A 21112-nucleotide genomic window follows, 5' to 3' on the forward strand; every position below is an offset into this window, starting at 1 on the left:
TCACTGTTGGTTGGGACTAACTCTTGACCAAATGGCTTGTTTGTGCAGCGTTGTTTTGTGTAGTATGCTATGACAAGAAAACAACAGATGGCAAGAAACCTTGTTGAGTAGTGTGAGCACCACAGCAAGTCAGTCTTAACATAGTTTGAGTTTGGGAGACAAAAATATGTAGAGCAGTGATCCCCAGGACTAAAGTTGAGAACCACTGCTCTAATATATCCCACCCATTGACAGGGACCATTTTTATGATATAATCAATATTATTCACTTCTCCTGTCAGTGGTTTTAATGTCGTGGCTGATTGGTGCATATCAGAGAAGAGTTAGGACTTAGAACTTAAGCTGACAAACTTAAATCTTAACAAAAGATTAAGTACAAAGTAAAATTTAGAAATTGCACAAGCATGTTAATTGCACTTTAATTGAAATATTGACTAAGCTAACTAATACAGTTTGTTTGCATTAATATCATTATAATCAATATCAACAGTTGCCTGTTAAACAGCAATAGCAAATTTGGATGTGTAAATGTAACTAGCAAAGAGACTGCCACTATATATTTGCATGTACACAGTTAAGCAACATACATCACAAAGTTTTATAGGTTTTGAAGCCTATCCTTGTCCTAATCACACGCTGTACTCTTCATACTTTAGCCAAGATGACCCTGGAACCTGGGAGGAGATGTCGCTGATGCCCTACAGGTAAATATAACCCACTCTAGGCTAGAATATAAGGATCATTTAGAAGATAATGAATTAATGTCACAGATGAACTCTTAATGCATGCTGTATTTATTGTTGCATAATTTGAAAGTATTGATTTTAGCATATATTTGAATATCCAAATCAGCCGGTAATCAAATGTCCATTTTCCATGTTGTGATTTTGGTATTCCAGAAGTGCTCTTCGACATCAGCCTGTTAAGTGAAAAAGATTAAGATGCTGAATTTACACAAATACACAAGAACAGCTTTTCTGATTTGTAGTTTATAAATTAACCTGTTAGGCTGACATGGTGAGGTTCACAGCTTCAAACCCCACAAGTTCGATTGGTGAGGGTATTGCCTTTTTGTAGATAGTTCGCTAGAGAGGACAAAATAACAATATTAATAATATTTTGTCAGCCTACAGAAGCAGAAAGGCAAAAAGACACATTTTAAATAGAAAAGACATATGAGAACATATGGAATGTGTTAATATGACAACAACCTCTGGAATTTTCACTCTCATGTCAAAGGTCTCTGGTGAGAGTGCTACAACAGTGGCAGCTGCCTGGCGTTCTGGATTTTTCTCATATTTCTGGTAGAAACCCATAATATAAGATATGCCAGGCACATACTCTTGAATTCTGAGGGAAATTCATGTGAAATTAGAAAATAAAATAAGGCAAGAGATTTGAAATCTTATAACAAATAGTAATCTCAAGCTGTGCATTGGTATTTCAGGACATTTACCTTTGACCAATCATTGTGAACACTGAGGGCAGAGCTCCCCAGTTAATCTTGGTGTTTATGGAAGGTTTAGACTCTGAGTGGCACGCTGAGGACACCCTCATAGATACATCATATGCCTGACACTCTGCACCCCATTTGAGATGGGCCTAAAAACACAAGACAAAAATCAGTGAGGCAATATGGAAACCAATGAGAATAAGTTGCCCAAGAAAAAAGTATTTTACCTTTGCTGATGAATGACTCTTATCTATGTTTGCATTGGCACATATTTTCCAGTTTGCTTGTTCACCAACTTCAGAGACTATCATTTCAATGTCGTCTCTTTGGGCTGTGGGCAGATAAAAGGCCACACCTTCATAGCCCAGCGGTTTTGCTGGCGGACTTAGACCAAGTGCTTTTACTGCAACTACAGGCTCTGGAGTGTAATCAAGAACCTACAGCATGAAGAAAATGGCAGAGCTTAAATAAGTTGACAAGCAATCCCTAGATAGTTACTATCTAGTTAGAATATTAAAGTGTTAACATTAGTCATGTTCTTACAGTCATGTTACATTACTTTTGCACAAATATATCACCGCTGCTCTTTAAAAAAAAAATGTTTTACTACAAATGAGTACATCTGGATTCTTTGGAATCACTCAAATTTAAATTCATTTACAAGCAGTTTTACAATATAAATCTCTGGCTGGACTGAATGAAAACTTTCCTGTATATCATGCAGCACATACAGTGTGTACAGTTGTAAGCTAGTCTTCATCTGTCTGTCCAAGTATACACAACATAATACATAATTGAAATTTTAAAGGTTTAAGGAGGATTAAGTCCTCCCTTTATACATAGAAACATCTGAAATCATTGATTCAAATGAATATATTGCACCTGATATGCAGGGAAGGAACTGGATAGATTGTGTTCTCCACAGGAGGTGGACTCATCTCTTGTGTTCTACATAGAGGGAGCATGGAAAACAAAATGGCTGCACATTTATTCTCAGTTCACTACTGGGAATGATTGAGCCACTATAATTGATAAAGAGTTATGGCTGAGTCATCATACCTTGAACACTCTGCGGCTGAGATCCATCATTTCACTGACTCCTGGAGTGTGTTCTCTGCCTGCAGTAACCTGAATCTGAATCTTTTCAACAGGGTTTGCACCCTTTGCTTTGGAAAAAGCAAGAAGCTATTTATAGGAGTCCTTAATTATTATTTTTGCATTAAATCAATAATTAAATCAGGGTTCTGGTACCTGGTTCTAGTTGATATGAAAAGCGGGTATGCCCCAGGAAGTAATACAAAGGATATTCATGAAGGTAATGCGATCGTTTGGCTTCTGCCTCAATACAGATCGCAGTTCCATAAATCTTGGCCTCAGCACATTGCCTGAATTTCATCGCAGAGTCCTCAGTCTACCATAGTAAAAGACAGTTGTTTAGACCACAGGATTTGCTAAACATCTCCATTTTGTTCAAGTGTTTGAGGGCTGCTATACCTGTTCATCCCTTGAAGTGGGTAAAATTCTTCTGGCCAGTGGCAAACCCTGCCGGAAGTTCTCTGTCTCAGGCATCATGGGAGTAATTTTGGACAAGGATGGATCCTCAATGTTTCTCAAAACAGCAAACACATTAGAGCTGTTTGATGAAGAGTAAGAAATCATTAGGATATTTGGTGACACTTTATTGCATATTACAATGGTGTGATAGAAATGTTAGAAAACGTACTTGACTGAAAATAACTCAGTGACTGTTTTCTTCGGAGTCAAGTTCATTTCATACTTTTGCTCTTTCACGTTTATTTTCAAGTCAAATGCCCATGGCAGGCCAGTTATTGTCTTACTCTTCAGCTCAACACCACACTGGAAAAGATCTGTGTTGATTCCATGGAAGACAAAATTATCCTTTGTCACTCTGTAGAGAGGAGAAAAGTCAACTTTAAGCAGAGAAACAATGAAGAATAAAGAAATAATTGACCCAAAAATAAAAATTATGTCATTATTTAGTTACACTCATGTGATATAAAAGAGGGGCTAGGATATTCTTCACAAAGTGGCCAGAATATTCTTTTACAAAATAAAGAATGTCATTCCATTTAGATGAACTGTTTCTTTAACATCTTATGTGATCCAGGTGAGCACAGCCATAAAGGTGCAGACAGTAACCTTTCCCTCATTAAATAATTTTTACTCAAAGAAACGAAGAGCACTTTGGGAATGTTTAAAATCATGCACACTGACACAGAAACTGTAGTTATATCAGTAGTCTAATAAATGAAATTTAATTTTACATTGAGCGGGGTGTCTCATGAAAGCTGCCATGTTGATCACATGACCTCTAGGGGTGGGAATTGGCAAAAATGTGACGATTCGATAGTATTGTGATATTTGGGCCACGTTTCAATATTATTGCGATTCTCAATAGATTGCGATACAGCAAGTATTGCGATTCGATTCTGCGATATTGCGATTTATGTCCCCCATATTATTCAAAGGCATTACAACAAATGAGGAAAATAAGACCGCTCAACACACTTTAAATGTCATATTTAATTCTGTAAACATTATCTTCTACACATTAACTGAAGTGCAAAAAGTTAGGAGGGTAGTGCAAAAACTTGAAAATTTGTTCTTGAACATTCAGGACATAGGACCTTATTACAGGACAGGACGTAATTATTCTCTGAAAAGGAGACCTCTCACATGAATGGTGAGCTCTAGACTTGCTACGATAGTTGGTGTTACACGGTGTCGCAACAACGGTTTCATCACTTGCCCACCGCGGCACCGCAACAACAACAAAAAAGTTTAAAGCGTTAAAAATATTTAACGCAATTACGCAGTATCCGTTTATTCCTGCCTGTATTACACACACACACACACGACCCACAGAAAAGACGCGCATCAGTATCGAGTTCTCTTTCGGGCTTGAACAAAACATAACCACAAATTATGCCAAAATGTCAGTTTTGTCGAGTGTCCTCATAAGAGCAGTCTTAAATGATTTAAATAAAGTCTTAAATGAACATAGAGATTTGTGAGAAAATGGGACGCGTGTCAGATCGCGTCTCTGTCTCACATTGCACTGCATTAACAAATGTACAGATAATGTAGCCTACGCTCAACGGCTGTCCGAATTCGCTAATTTGTTTTCATTCACTCCCTCAAGTGAACAGTATTAGTGGACTAACCTAGGGAATAGGCCTAACTTATTGAATGAGGATTTAGGGGGCGATTTAAAAAATAAAAGATCAATACTTGGCACCCGTGTATCAATACAGTATTGCCACAGAAAATATTGCGATACTATGCTGTATCGATTTTTTCCCCCACCCCTAATGACCTCTGAATAATACTCACTTTATCTCAGTAACCGTGGAACAAAATCAAGGCCGACTGCAAATGACAAAATTTTACAACGGCATGGGTAACTGAATTGGGTTACGAATATATCCCCAGTTCCCTGATAAGGGAACGAGATGCTGCGTCAGTTTCTGGTGCTATGGGGACACGTTCTCACGGAACCCGATGTCTGAGACATGAAAATTTGTATGTGACACATTCCATGAATCTGACACCTCAGTGTGCAGATCCGGTAGAAGGCTCACCAGAGCTGACCTGACAGGAATCGCTCATCTAGACGACCACAATTGATTTTCTGTTTCAGATCTGACCAGTCTAGCCTTAATCTGGTGGTAGCTCAAGTCATGAACTCCACAAGCTCATCAAATGCGGGGCTACAATAGGAGATGATGTAGATTAGGATGTAGATGGAGAGCAGATGTAGATAAAATATCTGCCTCCATATCTATTTTCTCTGTACTAGAGGCGAGCATTCCCCTAACCAACCCAGAAGAAGCTACAGAGCAGGATTACGGATCAGCCATTAGAGCCACGGAGCAAGAGGGAAACCCCTTCAAGCTCCTTTGCTAGCTCTATCAGTGATTCCTATGATCACGGCCACCGATCTGCCTCAGCAGACATGGGGCTGGAACCATGATGTACAGAGTCTTGACTCCCATCGCTCGCAAAGACAGCAAAAAGGGAAGCGAAGCTATCTTATCGGAAACTGGTCACATTGAGCACATCCAGCAACCCCGATGACTGAAAGTGCGTGCTCCACTCCCAGACAAACAACACACATTGTGTCCATCACCATGCGTTATAAAACATACATTTTGAATTGTCTGCTTTTGTCTTGCCATTTCTTTCTCTTTCTTTTCATATTTTCTACACACACATTGCTCTGTGTTTTACACAGCACTAATACAAGTGGCTTCCTGAAGATAATTAGGTTGATTATGTGTCTGCAACCCTATTTATACACTCGGGTGCTCCGTGTGACGTGATCGCACTGTGTCGACCAAAGGTATTATTGCAAAGTTACACCAGGTTCCATGAGGACTCGTCCCCATAGCATCAACAACACACAGTATTGAGTTCCATCAAAAGGAAGCTATTGCTTGATGTTGCTACATCCACACCACTGGGTGTCAGTGTCCAAGTTTAAGATGACCGTCACATCAGCCTTTCCTAACATAAACCCAAAACTACTGAGTCCACCTTTAAAGAATCACAGCTGAAAACATTTTATCATTACCCAGCAAATCCATCTGTCTGCAGGGAAATGTCTGAGCTTAGCAGCTCAGCCAGATGTTCCTTGAGAGGAGGATTAATTTCAGCTTTAGCTGTAGACATAGAATATGTTAATATTTTGTATTTAGCCCCATATTTTCCAATATTAACAGAAGTCTAATGGGAAACTGACAATAAATGGTAAAGAAAGAAAGAAAGAAAAAAGTATCACCTTTCATTGTAAAAGCATTTATTATGGAATAATATTTGCTGATTTCAACTGGGAGACCCAGACAAGTTGGCTGTATGAATCGAGCTTCATACACAAGGTGAGGCTTGGTCCAGTGCCAGGAAAACCCTCTTTGAACATCCTGAATCTTTTCCCAAACTTTACTCTCCTTCCCTGCAGAAGGACTAAATGACTGAGGAACAGAAAATAATGCTTCCTGTTTCAATTACATTTTAAGAATCAAATTAACATTTTACATTTTAAGAACATACATTAACATACATTTTAAGAATCTTAATTAAGAATCAACAACAACAAAAAAAGTCTCTATCTTCTGTAAAAAAATGCAGATTGTGGAATACCTTTATGATGCTCTGAATGGATTCTCCGCTTACATCCATTAAAAAGGCCTCCTGTCCAAATAAGCGTACATATGCCGTCAGTAGAGGTCTGTCTTGCGGTAAGTTCTGCCAGTCAGTGAGCTTTAAATGACCAGAGCATAACCATTAACATAATGCTTGACATACGTTGTACATTTAATATATCCTGAGACCAAAGATGCTCACAATTTTCATTATAGAGGCATAATCTGTGAATTGAGGGATTTTTCCTGCAAACAGCTCTTTGATTCCATCCACGTGGACACCAAGCTGAAAACATATTAAATATTACATATAAAAACATTGTATACATCAAATTACACTGAATATTATAGATTTGGTTTGATTACCTCAAGAAGTTGCAATATTCTCCCAATGAAATGAATTTTCCCCTTTAGCATAAGCTTTGAGGGTATGAGACTTTCATTTTTCAGCATATAAACATCAGTGGATGTCCCAAATAAAAAGTCATCTGCGAAGACAAGAAACAGCATCAGACCAACACCAGCACCACAAAAGGCTGCACTACAAAGCTATCAAATAAAGGCCTGGTTTCACAGACAGGGCTTAGATTATGCCAGGTTTATGCCTTAATTAAATTAGGATATTTAAGTAGCTTTTATAAGCGTGCCATAGAAAAAACATTACTAGTGTGCATCTTGAGACAAAACAATGGCACTAACATATTACTAGGGTTAAGTCTTGTCTGTGAATCCTTGGGGGAAGAGATGTAAACCCACCATGGAACCAGTCAAAATGCATGCTCTTGCTGTAGCGATAACTGAGGTGGCCAAGTCTGCGGGTAAGAATCTTCATGGCAATGTTACAGGCAGTAGATCTGTTTAGAAGAAGCAAAGAGGAATGAGGACAATTCAGATGCTCTGAAAGGAGATGAGGATAACACAATGGAAAATTTAGCATGCTTACAGAATTTGATTATCAGGGGTGCGGGACTTGGCAATGCCTTTGAGCAGAGAGTAGGAGAAGCTGGCAACCTGCAGGTCAATCTCCTCCAAGAGGACCTCAGATATTACTGAGATCAGAGCTATGGATGGCTTGGTCTCTAGAAGCACCATGCAGGCCAGCATGCGGATTTCAGCAGGAAGAGTCTTGTGTACAAATAGGTTCAAGACAATATCCTGTACCTGCGAATATACAAGAAGTAGAGAGATGGTCTGCATCTCCTGAAAAGGGTCCTGGCTGGTGGAGACCTTTGTGCTCGTGATTTTACACATACACGAGGGTCTGCGTACATTGCACGAAATGCAAATAGATTGAGTAGATTGACTCCATCAATACCCTCAAAACTTGCACAGTCGTATGCCTCTTTGTGGGATCTAATTTTTTTCTTTATAACTTTTGTCAGTTTTGATTTATATGCTGTTGAATATTTGGTTATCACGTTCGCTTACTTGTGCATAAACAACTTCTATCTGATCCTTCTGATTAACTCAGATTTTCTTCTTCACTTGTTTTTTGATCCAGAGATGCTGTACTGTTTCAGAAGATATGTAACAGCGCCCCCTACCATATAATAGTCAAAACATGGATTGCCAGAAAAAAAGTCATCAATGGCTGGGAAGCATTTAATCATGAATGACAGAAAATCTTGTCAATGGCAGGGAAAGAGTTAAGCTATATGTGTCACGGTTTATAAATTCATTGTCTCCTAGTCTCGTGTTTCTGTTGTTAGATGTGTGGGTGTGCGTGAGTGGGTGGCTCCACTCTGATCAGGTCGATTAGCGATCCAGCTGATCGCAATCACCTCCCCAGCTGCTGCCTATCATCTCACCTTTAAATGTTCACTGAACTTTCGTCTCTTTGTCAGATCGTTGTTTGATGTCCCTCGTGTGTGATCCTGTTCCAGTCTTGTTCCACGGTTCATCACTATTCTGGATTATCCATCATCTCATCATCACGGCACTTCACTCTGGATTACTGACCATCTTGTCCCTGCGTCACCAGCTTGTTGTGTGTGCTCTGACTGAGTGTGAATACCCATTAAAGAGTTTTACTGACATTCTTGCTTGCGCATCTTCTATCGTGATAGAACGATCTGACCAACGATGGAAGCAGCAGGTGAATCTCCGACGTTGGAAGGATTCGTCCAGTCCAGTCTTCAGCGTATGGACAGTCAAGACAGAAACCTGAATGATCAGGCGCTTGTGACGCAGGTGTCCGAGCTCACCCAGCAAGTACAACAGCTACGAGCTCCCACTGCGCCTCCCACACCAGCCGTTCCCCCCGGACCATCAGAGAGTGCATCCCAGTCAGAGCCTCGACTACCAGTCCCGCAACCTTATGACGGTGAGCCCAACTATTGTAGAGCATTTTTGAACCGTTGTTCCATGCACTTCTCATTGCATCCACGGACTTTTGTACACGAACCCGCCAAAGTGGCATTCGTGTTGACCCTGCTGACTGGGAGAGCAGCACTTTGGGGAACGGCTGTGTGGGAGAACCAGGATCCATGCTGCGCCTCGTTCCTGACACTCGCCGCCGAGATGAAACGAGTCTTTGACCGCACGGTCGCAGGGAGAGAGGCGGCAAGGATGCTCGCAGAACTCAAACAGAAAGAGAGGTCGGTGTCTCTATTCAGTTCAGGACCTTGGCGGCAGAGTGTCATTGGAACGAGGAGGCGCAGTGGGACATATTCCTGAATGGGCTGGCTGACCGCGTTCAAAAAGAGATCTACGTCCTGGACCTGCCACCGTCTTTAAACGGACTTGTGGACCTGGCGCTTCAAGTAGACGCACGACTGACCAGAAACGAACGTCGGACTCTACACAGCCGGGTCCCGGAGGGTACTGAGATCCAGCGGTCCAGTGGCGGTAACACGGTCAGCCCCACCTACGATCATGAGCCCATGCAGGTGGGGCGAGCTGGGCTTTCCCGGGAGGAGAAGGAGAGGCGGAGATCCCAAGGTCTCTGCCTTTACTGCGGGGTCGCGGGACATTTCGCCTACAGTTGTCCGGTAAAAGGCCAAGCCCGGCAGTAAGTATGACGCTACTGTCGGGTGGAATCTCCGCCGAGAAGACCTCATCTACATCTACGCTCCTCCCGGTAAGACTAAGATGGTCAGTACACAAGCAGGACTGTCAAGCACTGGTGGATTCTGGGGCAGAAGTTAACTTTATGAACCATTCATTTGCACGCAAACTTCAGATTACCCATTTACCCCTCACCAGTAGAATATCTGTACATGCACTCAACGGTCAAGACCTTCCCACCATCTCTCTCATCACTGGACCAGTCACACTCACCACTTCAGGCAACTACACCGAGACACTTTCCTTCTACATACTGGACTCTCCACTCGCACCTGTTGTCTTAGGATACCCCTGGCTCATCAAACATAACCCAAGAATTGACTGGCAGCAGAAATCTGTGTTGGAGTGGAGTAGTAAATGTTCTGAGTCCTGTCTGGTGTCTGCCTGTCCGTCTGTTACTGTCTCAGGAGGAGGCCGTGGATTTATCAAACGTGCCCGCGGAGTATCTAGACCTGAAGGAGGTGTTCAATAAGTCTCGCGCTGCTTCTCTCCCTCTGCATCATCCATACGACTGTGCCATAGATTTATTGTCAGGTAAGTCTCCGCCTAAAGGCAAGTTATATTCGCTCTCCTTCCCGGAGAGGGAGGCTATGGAGAAATATATTTCTGATTCTCTAGCAACGAAGTTTATCCGCCCTTCCTCTTCTCCAGCGGGGGCGGGGTTCTTTTTTGTAGGGAAGAAGGATGGATCACTGCGACCTTGTATTGATTACCGAGGGTTGAACAGCATCACGGTAAAGAATACCTATCCTTTGCCGCTGATGTCTTCAGCCTTCGAGAGGTTGCAGGGAGCAACTATCTTCACTAAATTGGACTTAAGAAAGACTTATCATTTGGTTCGCATTAGGGAGGGGGGTGAATGGAAGACTGCTTTTAACACCCCTAGGGGGCACTTTGAATACTTGGTCATGCCTTTCGGGTTGTCCAACTACCCAGCAGTCTTCCAGGCACTCGTCAACGACGTGCTGAGAGATATGGTTGACCAGTTCATATATGTTTACCTGGATGACATATTGATATTTTCATCTTCTCTCCAGGAACACATTCAGCACGTCCGACGAGTGCTTCAGAGGTTGCTAGAGAATGGGCTTTTTGTCAAGGCGGAGAAATGCGTTTTTCATGCACAGTCTTATCCGTTTTTAGGATTCATTGTGTCGACTGAGGGAATTCGCATGGATCCTGAGAGGGTTAAGGCTGTGGTGGATTGGCCAAGTCCAGAATCCCATAAGGCCCTATGGTTTCTGGGGTTCGCCAATTTTTACCGGCGATTTATTCGCAATTTCAGCCAACTGGCCGCTCCTCTGACCACCTTGACCTCCCCCAGAACTACGTACAGGTGCTCAGACGCTGCTGAGGCAGCGTTTGCCAAGCTAAAAAGACGCTTCGTTTCGGCTCCCATCCTCATCGCCCCTAATACATCAAGTCAGTTCGTGGTGGAGGTCGATGCGTCAGAGGCTGGGGTAGGTGCAGTGATATCCCAGCGTTCTCCCACAGACGACAGGATGCATCCGTACGCGTTTTTGTCACATTGCTTATCCCCTGCCGAACGTAATTATGACATTGGTAACCGAGAGTTGTTGGCAGTCAAGTTAGCGTTGGAGCAATGGCGTCACTGGTTAGAAGGGTCAGGGGTACCTTTTATCGTCTGGACTGATCATAAGAATTTGGAATACATCAGAACTGCTAAAAGATTGAACTCCAGGCAGGCTCGGTGGGCACTTTTTTTTCGGACGTTTTGATTTTACTCTCTCGTACTGCCCGGGTTCTAAAAACATCAAACACGATTGTTTGTCGCGCATTTTTGATCGCTCCGAACGCCCGTCTACACCCGAGTGCATTTTGCCGGAGAATCTATTCATCTCCACACTCGTATGGGAAGTCGAATCGAGGGTCAGAACGGCCCTAGAAGGGGTAACGCCTCCGCCCGGTGGCCCACCGAATCGTTTATTTGTGCCGGAGGGATTACGGTCTGACGTTATTCAGTGGGGTCATTGCTCCAACGTGGCTTGTCATCCAGGAGTTAATCGCACTAGTTTTTTAGTCAAGCAACGGTTCTGGTTGCCACTCATGGCTCGTGACATTCACAGTTTTGTTTTGGCTTGCTCGGTTTGTGCCACTGGTAAAACTTCCAATCGACCCCCAGATGGGTTACTTCAACCGCTACCTGTCCCTTCGAGACCCTGGTCCCATATCGCTCTAGATTTTATCAACGCCCTCCCACCCTCCCAGGGTAACACGGTTGTTTTAACTGTGGTGGGCCGATTCTCGAAGGCGGCAGACTTTATCCCCTTACCCAAATTGGCCTCAGGTAAGGAGACAGCGTTGACAGTCGTTGATCATGTCTTTCGCTTACATGGCCTCCCGATAGACGTGGGCTCCGACAGAGGACCCCAGTTTGTGTCCAAATTTTGGCGAGAGTTTTGTAGGCTACTGGGAGCGACTGTTAGTCTGTCCTCAGGGTTTCATCCCCAGAGCAATGGCCAAACCGGGAGAGCCAACCAGCATTTGGAAAGGGTGTTGCAATGTTTGGTTTCCAAGAACCCTTCCTCATGGAGTCAACAACTGTCTATGGTGGAGTACGCCCACAACACATTACCAGTGTCATCCACGGGTCTGTCTCCGTTTGAATGTAGTTTAGGGTACCAGCCACCAGTTTTTCCCAGTCTGGAGTCCGAGGTCGCGGTTCCCTCCGCTCACGCTTTCGTCCAGAGGTGTCACCGCACATGGACTAGAGCCCGTGAGACTCTACTCCAGGTGGGGGCGCGCACCAAGGCCAAGGCCGATAGCCACCGGTCGAAGCCTCCCGTATACGTTGCCTCCCGTATACGATCGCAATCACCTCCCCAGCGCCTGCCTATCATCTCACCTTTAAATGTTCACTGAATTTTCATCTCTTTGTCAGATCGTTGTTTGATGTCCCTCGTGTGTGATCCTGTTCCTGTCAACGTCTTGTCCTGTTCCAGTCTTGTTCCACGGTTCATCACTATTCTGGATTATTCATCATCTCATCATCACGGCACTTCAATCTGGATTACTGACCATCTTGTCCCTGCGTCACCAGCTTGTTGTGTGTGCTCTGACTGAGTGTGAATACCCATTAAAGAGTTTTACTTGCATTCTTGCTTCCCCATATTCTATCGTGATAATATGAGGTTGAATGGGGACTATCTGCGGGCAGCCATTTTCCGGTATCTCCAGAGATGTTTGACTGGATTTGGTCCGCACAGTGGCTGGGCAACTTAAGGACAATTACTAGTTGAAGTGAATATAAAAAGTCTTTAAATTGCACATTAACATATAACATTGGCATATACTATCATCTTATGAATAATTAAATGATACATCTCAATATCGCCTATTATCTACCTTTAAGAGATCATGATCATGTAATCAATCAGATATGTTGACAAATTCTGATATTAGTAAAAAAGTCTGGTTTTATACAAGGCTGTTTCCCGTGCAGAAGTTGTGCTGCATGCCAGAATTTGATCAAATTTAATAAATCGATATGTCCGAAGACAAAAAATGCTTTAAAAGGAATACCTATATCACCTGTACTACTCGCAATGTGATCTTTTTGCTAAAGTGTCCGTGCCAAAATATATATATATTGGAAAATAATCACAACAATTGAAATCACATATTATTGAACATAAATCAATTATTTGTCAAGACATAACTTCTCCAGTAGCAATTGGGGTGTATATGGACTTAAAGGAGATGATATAAATAAATACAAGTAATTACTGAAACGAGAAGCAGCTCTTTTTGGCAATTATGATCAACTACATGTGACAACTGTCTCCCACATTCTCCATCTGTCTGAGCTATGGAGCAGGGTGGCAAGACGCAAGCCAAAAACCCAGCTAAACTTTGCAAATATACATATCAAATCTCCCGAAACCATGTGGAAAAATGTGTTATGGTCAGAGCAGACTGATATTTTTGACAAAATTGTAAAAGGTATTTTTGCCGAAAAAACAAAACATCAGCAAAAGAACCCCCCTAGGCTCATTGAAAAAATGTAAATGTGGCAACATTTTGCAAAATGATATGCATTGTGCACTTTTCGTGACAGTTTCAAAGTGAAATGCCCATTGTGAGTGGCGCTAAAAGTTCAGTTTTATCTGAAATAGATGAGCGTGATTCCGTTTGGTGTACATATTTGCTGTTTTACTGCCTCTAGTGGTAATTTCTGTTGGAAACTTCAGTGATATGAATGTATTGGTAAATATTTTGCGTTTTTCCCAGAAATGTTGCCACAGGTAAATTTTTCCAATGAGCCTTTGTTGAAAAGAACACCATGCCCAAGGTGAAGCATGGTGGTGGAGGCAGCATCATGCTTTGGGGCTGCTTTTCTTCAGCTGGTACTGGGGCTTCAATGAAGGTGGAGAGAATGAATAGCTCATGTCTGTATTTCTCTGCATTCACCTTTTCTTTTGCCTTGACCAGTAAGGAGTCCCTGCCGCTGAGAAACACACCCACAGCATGATGCTACAACCACTATGCATTACCTGTGGGATGGTATTGCATAGCTAATGAATGGTGCCTGGTTTCATCCAGACATGATGCTTGGAACTGATATTCATTAAACTGGAGAAAGGTGTTTCTTACAGTCTGAGGGCCCTATTTTTATGATCTAAGAGCATGGTCTAAAGTGCACGGTGCAAGTACACTTAAGGCGTGTCTGCATTCACTTTTGCACGGCGCATGGTCTAAAAGGGTTGTCCCCATTCTTTTAATGTGTAATGGGCGTAATGTGAAATAAACCAACCAGAGTCTCATCTCCCATTACCTTTAAAAGCCAGTTGAGCTCGCGCCATGGCGGATTGCTATTTACATGACGGAATTTGCAAGCGGAAAGACTGAAAGCATCTCGAGAGAGGTAATGGATCTGCTTGTGCGCGAGGTTAAAGAACACAATTAGACCATCTACGGGACAAGCTGGATTACACAATATCATATGTTCATAATTATAATATTTTACATTGTACTCCTTTCATTTTTTAAATTTGGCTAGTTTGTGTGCTGCTGCACATCCCTGTGTGTGTAATAAGGAGAATGTATGTGCGTTGTGCAACCGCCTATAGGCTCATATTACTAATGCTCCCTTTAAATAACAAAAGAAAAAAACTGCGGCATTTACTTTATACCAGGTTTTTGTTGGTCATTGGCGCAGTCTATTTCAGTTGCCTCAAAATAGCAACGTGCCAACAATGCGCCTGAACACACCTCATTTTCAGACCAGCATGCCTATGGGCGCACAAATGGGTGCAAATGCATTTGCTATTTAAACAACGTGGCACAGGACGTGAAAATTATATCTGTGTCGGGTTGAAACTAGCAAAAAACACTTGCGTTGCGCCTGGTTCTGCAGATAGAGCCCTTTAGATGTTTCTTTGTTTTATTTTTTTACTTACCAGTTCCAAGCAGGCTTCTGTCTCAACACTCACAAAGCCCAGATCAGTGGAGTATTAAAGGGATGGTTGTCTTACAAGTTTCTTCCATCTCTGAACATGATCTCTGGATCTCAACTAGAGTGACTACTGGGTTCTTGGTCACCTCTCTTAGCTAACCCTTCTACCCCGATTGTCAGTTTGGCCAGACAGCCACCTTTGGGAAGAGTCCCGGTTGTCTTAGCCTGGATTTAAGAATTATGAAGTCCACTGTGCTCTTGGAAGCCTTCGATAACTAGAATTTTTTGTAGCCTTTTCCAGATCAGTGCCTTGACATGATCCTTTCTCTGAGCTTCATGGATTGGTTTTTGCTCTGATATCCATCAGCTGTTAGACCTTATACGTATAAGTGTGTGCCTCTCTAAATGATGTCTAACAAAATTTCACAGGTGGACTCCAATCAAAGTGTAGAAATGGTCCAGATAAATGTGATGCAATTTCAAGTGTCTGAACACTGATATCAATGTGAAATTTCAGGGTTTTTTTTCCTGTTAAATACATTTATATTTGCCACTTTTCTTGCCACTGTCTCCTTTTGGCTTGCTTAGTTGGGGACACTTAATATTATTTATTTGACTGAGACTATTGGAATAATAACTGAACTGTTTTCTACAGTCATTAATGTTTTCTGCAGAGCTGCTTTATAACTGAATTGAACTAATTTAATATTTAATTATCTTTACACAGTTATTTAACCTGAATCTGAATCAACACTGAACCGACCTCAACTGAACAATGACATTATTTTATTTTTTAGAGCTGCTTTAGGCAGAATCGAACTTTGTTTGCATCATTGAATCATTATTTCCCTTTTTATACCTGTAAAGCTGATGTGAAACAACCTAAAAGAGCTATATAAATAAAGGTGACTTGACTTGAGTACTTACACTGTGAGGGTCCCTGTATGCAAGCAGTCTGAATGCCTGGACTGCAGCACCCTGTACTCTGGTTGGAAGTTTTTCAGCTGCAGCTGAGTAGCCTGGAAGGAACTTTAGGAGAGTCTTGATGCTGGAGGGATGAGCTGCATTTGCCAAGGCCTTTAGTGCAAGGACCATGTCCGCCTCAGAGTTTTTACTAAGGCTACTTGCAGCCATATCCAGTAATGGCTGGACAACAAAGAACAAGAAAAGGGTAAATATCAGAGAAATAAGTTATACATAATACTAGCAGATTATAAAATAAGATATTGGTACAAATCAACCAGTATACAGAAGTGGGAGACCAAATATACCTGCACCACAGTGACAGGGCAGGGATCAGTATACACACAGTATCTGTATAAAAGAGATCCATATGCCAAAACCACAGTGTTCCACAGGAGAGTTGGGGATTTACTGAAAGGAATTGTCAAGAACTCCTGGAAAGCAGAACACAGTATCAAAAAACCAGCAAAATTAATGATTGTAACAAATATTTCACTAGGTCACTGACTCACCTGAGCTAATGCCACTGACACAGGCTCAGCAGACAAGTGGTTAAATGCCACTACAAGTGCCTGTCCTGCCTCATTCGCTGTAATGTCTCCTACTTTGAATCTGGTCTCAAGGAATTTGAGGATCCTCTCATCTGTTACCTCCACAACCAAGTCCAGGAACCACCTCCTGAAGACCAAAAAAAGAAGAGTCAGTGGAAGAAGTTCTTCGATTGTATAGTATTTAGACAAGTGTAAAGAAAATACCTGTGCTCATCATTTCCTGAGACCTGCTTCCATAACTGCTCTAGATTTTCAAGTGTTGCCACACGTAGCAACTGGATTAGATCCAGAATATCCGTGCTGCTAGTGCTGTCCACATGATATATGTTAGCCTGAGCTAAGTGCTTAATTAAATCTAAAATCTGTGGAGTACAGAACAATTAAAAATGTTCACAAGTTAATCTACTACACATCTATGGTTGAATAATTATGTGTATAATCTTGGAGGTTTGCCTTTGGTGCTGGGTCGTTCAGGTTGATCATCACAACAGGAATTGGATTAAGGTCCTTCTCTGTCTTGTACATTAGGTTGCCTCTGCTTTGCACCTGTCCTGTCACTATTTTGTCAGCTGTGTCTGAAACTTTGAGAAGCTCAATGTCCCGTCTGCAGAAGGGAACACAACAGATGTCATGCACAATCAGCAGTCTTGCAACAATTTGTTAGCTGATGACTATATAAAGCACTTACAATGCCAACATTCGAGAGTTTCCTCCCTTTACATTGAACGGAGATAAATATTGGCGCTCCTGAGTGGATGCTTTAGTGATCAGACCACCACCTGCCGTGGACTTCACTGTGTAGGTGTGTTTCACTGTGGAAACAACACTCTCACCCCTCTGTAAGTTCAAACAGCTTTCAAATCAGTTCAAGGTTGAACTTTCAGATTTTTAACTGAAATTAAATGAAACACACCTGTTTGCTAAGTTTGTCTTCAGGGGCGTGAGCCATACCGCTGTACAAAGCAGCTGGCTGTTGACAGTTTTTGATATCAACCATTTGGGTCACTATCATCTCTTTGGCATTGGAGTCTTCTTCAACAGTGTAACTGCTATGACATACACCATGAATTCCCAACTAAAGACATACAAAAATACATTTTGTATTTTCCATGAGGTCATTCTCTTATTAAAGGCTGTTTTGTTCAATTAACATGTAGATTTCATACTGTACCTCCACCAGTTCGTAAAAACTTTTTGTGGTTTTGACTGTGACTTGTAGAAAACCAAGGATCCCTCTCACTATATTTACAACTGCGTTTGAGACCCCAGGTGCTGTCCGAATGTCAGAAATTTGTCCCTTGAAGAATTCAAAAACCATTGGCTGGCTGAACTCGGCAGATAGACGCTTAGTGAGCTTGTCGGAAGGGCTAAATACACTTTTTCCAGGGATGCCATTAAAGTCTTCAAAGTCTACATTTGAAATCTTCAAAGGAAAAGCACATTTTATAGTATGATTAGACATTATATAATTATTCTTAATATCCGCTGAGTCAAGAATAAATATATCATGCATCTTAGTTTAGAATAGATTTAAAAATATTAAAATGTGATGGAATTGGAGCAAAAGTGTTAGTACCTGAAGGACAAAGGTTTGTGGCGATTCACCAATGATTTTAAAAGTGCACCTCAGCTTCACCGCTGACTCAACCAGGTCTGGCATTTCCTGTCCCACTCGTACCAATCCCTCATATTTATACTCGTAGGTTTTTTTAGAGTTCAAGAAAGGCTCTAAAATGTTGGCCATTGAGAAATAATGAAACGGTATGTATCAGAGTCCTAAATAACTTGTTTTTAAAATATTTATTATTTATAAATTATTTATAGACATATACATCACGTATAATATTACAAATACTATTATAGTATATCTTAGAATAAAGAGGCAATCTCTGTAGGTTTTTGTACATTATTTTTGTTTACATACCATAATTTTCAGTCTCGCTGGCTAATGGAGGAGAAAGAAAAACATTACTATTCTACTTTAAGCATTAAAGTACAAGTTTAATGGGAAAATATTCATTTCTAAATGATATTTAAATAGAAATTATTATTACCACACTTTTTTTTTGTACTTACCAGCCAGGGCTACCAGGAGACAAAGATACATCCGCCACATGATTAAGTCCCAATGTGGTATCAGTCACTTGGACATCATCTTTTATAACAGGGAGCTCTCCATCCTACTCTCTTATCTGATGCAGTTAGTGAGGTAATGTGACCCTGTGGTATTGATAATACCTAGAATATCGTAATCATCTGCTGGTGGTAGATCCTTTTACTATTTAGCACCTAAACTCTGAAACAGTCTTCCTAGAATTGTTTGGGAAGCAGACACACTCTGTCGGTTTAAATCTAGACTAAAACACATTTCTATCACCTGGCATACTCGTAGCACATTATCAATTTTCTATTCAAATCATGTAAAATTATTATTAGGCTGCATAAATTAGGTCAGCCGGAACCGGGAACACTTCCCATAACACCGGATGTACTCGTTACATCATAAGAAGAATATCATCTACGCCACAAATTAGTCTCTCTGTTTATCCAGAGGTTTACCATAGTCAGCTGGATCCGGGCTGTATCCAGATCTGATGAAGGACCTGCGCCTAGACATAACCACAACTCAGCCCTGAAGTGTCAACAGAAACCGTGTCAACCTCTGTACAGATGAAAACATTTTCAAAATAACTAAACGACTAAAAGCGCTGTACAAGTAATTGTCAGTCTCACTTTGTAAAGAAAGACATAGCGCACATAAGCGTTCAAATGTGCATGCCTAAACACGTAATACGAAAATGCTGTCCCCGTTTACACAGATTAACTTTTTTGAAGTTTACATGGAGATGATAAAGGTATCGCTTTCAAAGCTTATTTTTAAAAACTTGCAATTTGAAAACATACTTCAACGTTCTTGTTCTCAGGCCACCAAAGCGCTGTTGTTGTGTAAAAGAACGGCCAGAACACACTTAAAGTTTTCTGTTTTCCGTTGAAAACGGTGTAGTGTAAGCGGCCCCTAAGTTGATAACTAATGATTTACAACCAAAATTAATCAATCAAAAACTTACTTAAGCTAGGCAATGACTTTCTTCTAGAGCTGTTTTACTGCCAAAACAATCTTTGTTGTATTAATTTCCTATTATCAATGTAAAGATGCTTTGAAACAATCTGTATTGTTAAAAGGGCTATATAAATGAAGGTGACTTGAAGAATATACAATATAAAGTAGCCTATATGTTACTTACGTCTTATGCCTGGTCAACAAGGATTTTGTGTAATTGTATGAGTGTGGCGAACAGGACGGCCGAGGGACGTGAGAGAACGGCGCGAGGCCGGTGGTACGATTGCTAATGAGCAACACCTGTGAAGCACAACGGTCTCGCATCTCTCAAGGAGGAGCGGAAGCATAAAGGAGGAGCGACGACGTTGAGGATCGAGAGAGGAACAGGCCTGTATTTTAGTAGAGTTTTTTTTTTTTTTACATTCAAATAAACTTTATTAAAATAAAACAAACCAAACTAAAATACCGCCAGCAGCCCCTCACGGACGACTGCTGGCTTACCTAAAATAAACATAACGGCCAGCAGCCCCTCGCTGACGACTGCTGGCTAAAATAAAACACAAATACAAAAAACAAACCTCAACTAAAATACAGGCCTGTTCCTCTCTCGATCATCAACGTCGTCGCTCCTCCTTTATGCTTCCGCTCCTCCGTGAGAGATGCGAGACCGGTGTGCTTCACAGGCGTTGCTCATTAGCAATCGCACCACCGGCCTCGCGCCGTTCTCTCACGTCCCTCGGCCGTCCTGTTCGCCACAATGAGTATTGCAGGAATATTTTGCAACAAAAAAAGTAGATATTGTTCATCACATTGGCAGTATGCACATATGTATGTTAAGTACATTGCTACATAACCTATTTATGTAATTTAATGGAAAATGTTATGTAATGGAAAATTATTCTGTAAATGCTAGTCTATGCGAATGAAACACACTGGTTTGTGTTGTAGAAATAGTTTGAGTAAACAGAACTAGGGGACAAAGGTGCAAGTCAGGTCAGTGTGATCACAGACAGTATCATCACAACCTATTAGGAGAGCATGTGACCTGCTAAACAAATAACAAGATCACACTACAAAATTTTAGAAGTTGGATCCCCTCCCAAGGTTTTTTTTTTTTTTTTTTTTGCCTGACTGCTTTAAAATGGCTTTTTAGACAGACAATTTAAAGAAATCGACTCATACAAAAATGACAATTTAAATATAATTTCTTTCACCTAGCCTATTACTTGAAGCAAAAATCCATCATTCTGTTCTGTAAATGTCCGTGTTAAAAGAGCATGTTTGGCCATTTAGTGAAGCTGATTGTTTTATAGCCTATAGTCTATATCTTAGGTGTGGGGCCTTTTTTTATTTTGTAGCGGTTGTTCAAATGGTAGTGTAGCACAGCAGTCTAGTTGTGACTTGTTGTTTTCTATAGAACCAGCATTTACGGGGTTTAATG

General features: G+C 41.4%; 1 protein-coding gene across 1 annotated transcript; it reads right to left on the minus strand.

Moving 5' to 3' along the window:
• Positions 1-774: 774 nt before the first annotated feature.
• vtg3 (vitellogenin 3, phosvitinless) lies at positions 775-18762 on the minus strand. The gene is made up of 28 exons (XM_077202769.1): positions 18687-18762; positions 18535-18555; positions 18187-18338; positions 17782-18033; positions 17524-17685; positions 17299-17447; positions 17064-17214; positions 16815-16972; positions 16572-16737; positions 16368-16493; positions 16024-16242; positions 7558-7775; positions 7371-7468; positions 6981-7102; positions 6817-6900; positions 6613-6732; positions 6254-6443; positions 6047-6134; positions 3176-3361; positions 2947-3085; positions 2704-2863; positions 2512-2618; positions 2335-2400; positions 1680-1889; positions 1456-1601; positions 1211-1349; positions 1001-1084; positions 775-918 (listed from the first exon to the last, which is right to left on the minus strand). Exons 1-27 carry the CDS (start codon positions 18724-18726, stop codon positions 1004-1006), a joined length of 3750 nt encoding a protein of 1249 aa, XP_077058884.1. The 5' UTR covers positions 18727-18762; the 3' UTR covers positions 775-918; positions 1001-1003.
• Positions 18763-21112: the final 2350 nt, after the last annotated feature.

The sequence above is a fragment of the Siphateles boraxobius genome, unplaced genomic scaffold (assembly GCF_051911475.1).
Source record: "Siphateles boraxobius isolate OS27281-9 unplaced genomic scaffold, OSU_SipBor_1 5, whole genome shotgun sequence".
Classification (NCBI taxonomy): Eukaryota; Metazoa; Chordata; class Actinopteri; order Cypriniformes; family Leuciscidae; genus Siphateles; species Siphateles boraxobius.

What these genes read in the sequence shown, in the direction of transcription:
- vtg3 (XM_077202769.1), bottom strand. Translation starts at nt 18,726, where the DNA reads ATGTGGCGGATGTATCTTTGTCTCCTGGTAGCCCTGGCTG. An exon ending in GCCCTGTCACTGTGGTGCAG is followed by an intron (nt 16,243 to 16,367) that starts GTATATTTGGTC and finishes TTTGTTGTCCAG; the next exon opens with CCATTACTGGATATGGCTGC. An exon ending in CCATTCAGAGCATCATAAAG is followed by an intron (nt 6,444 to 6,612) that starts GTATTCCACAAT and finishes TCTGTTCCTCAG; the next exon opens with TCATTTAGTCCTTCTGCAGG.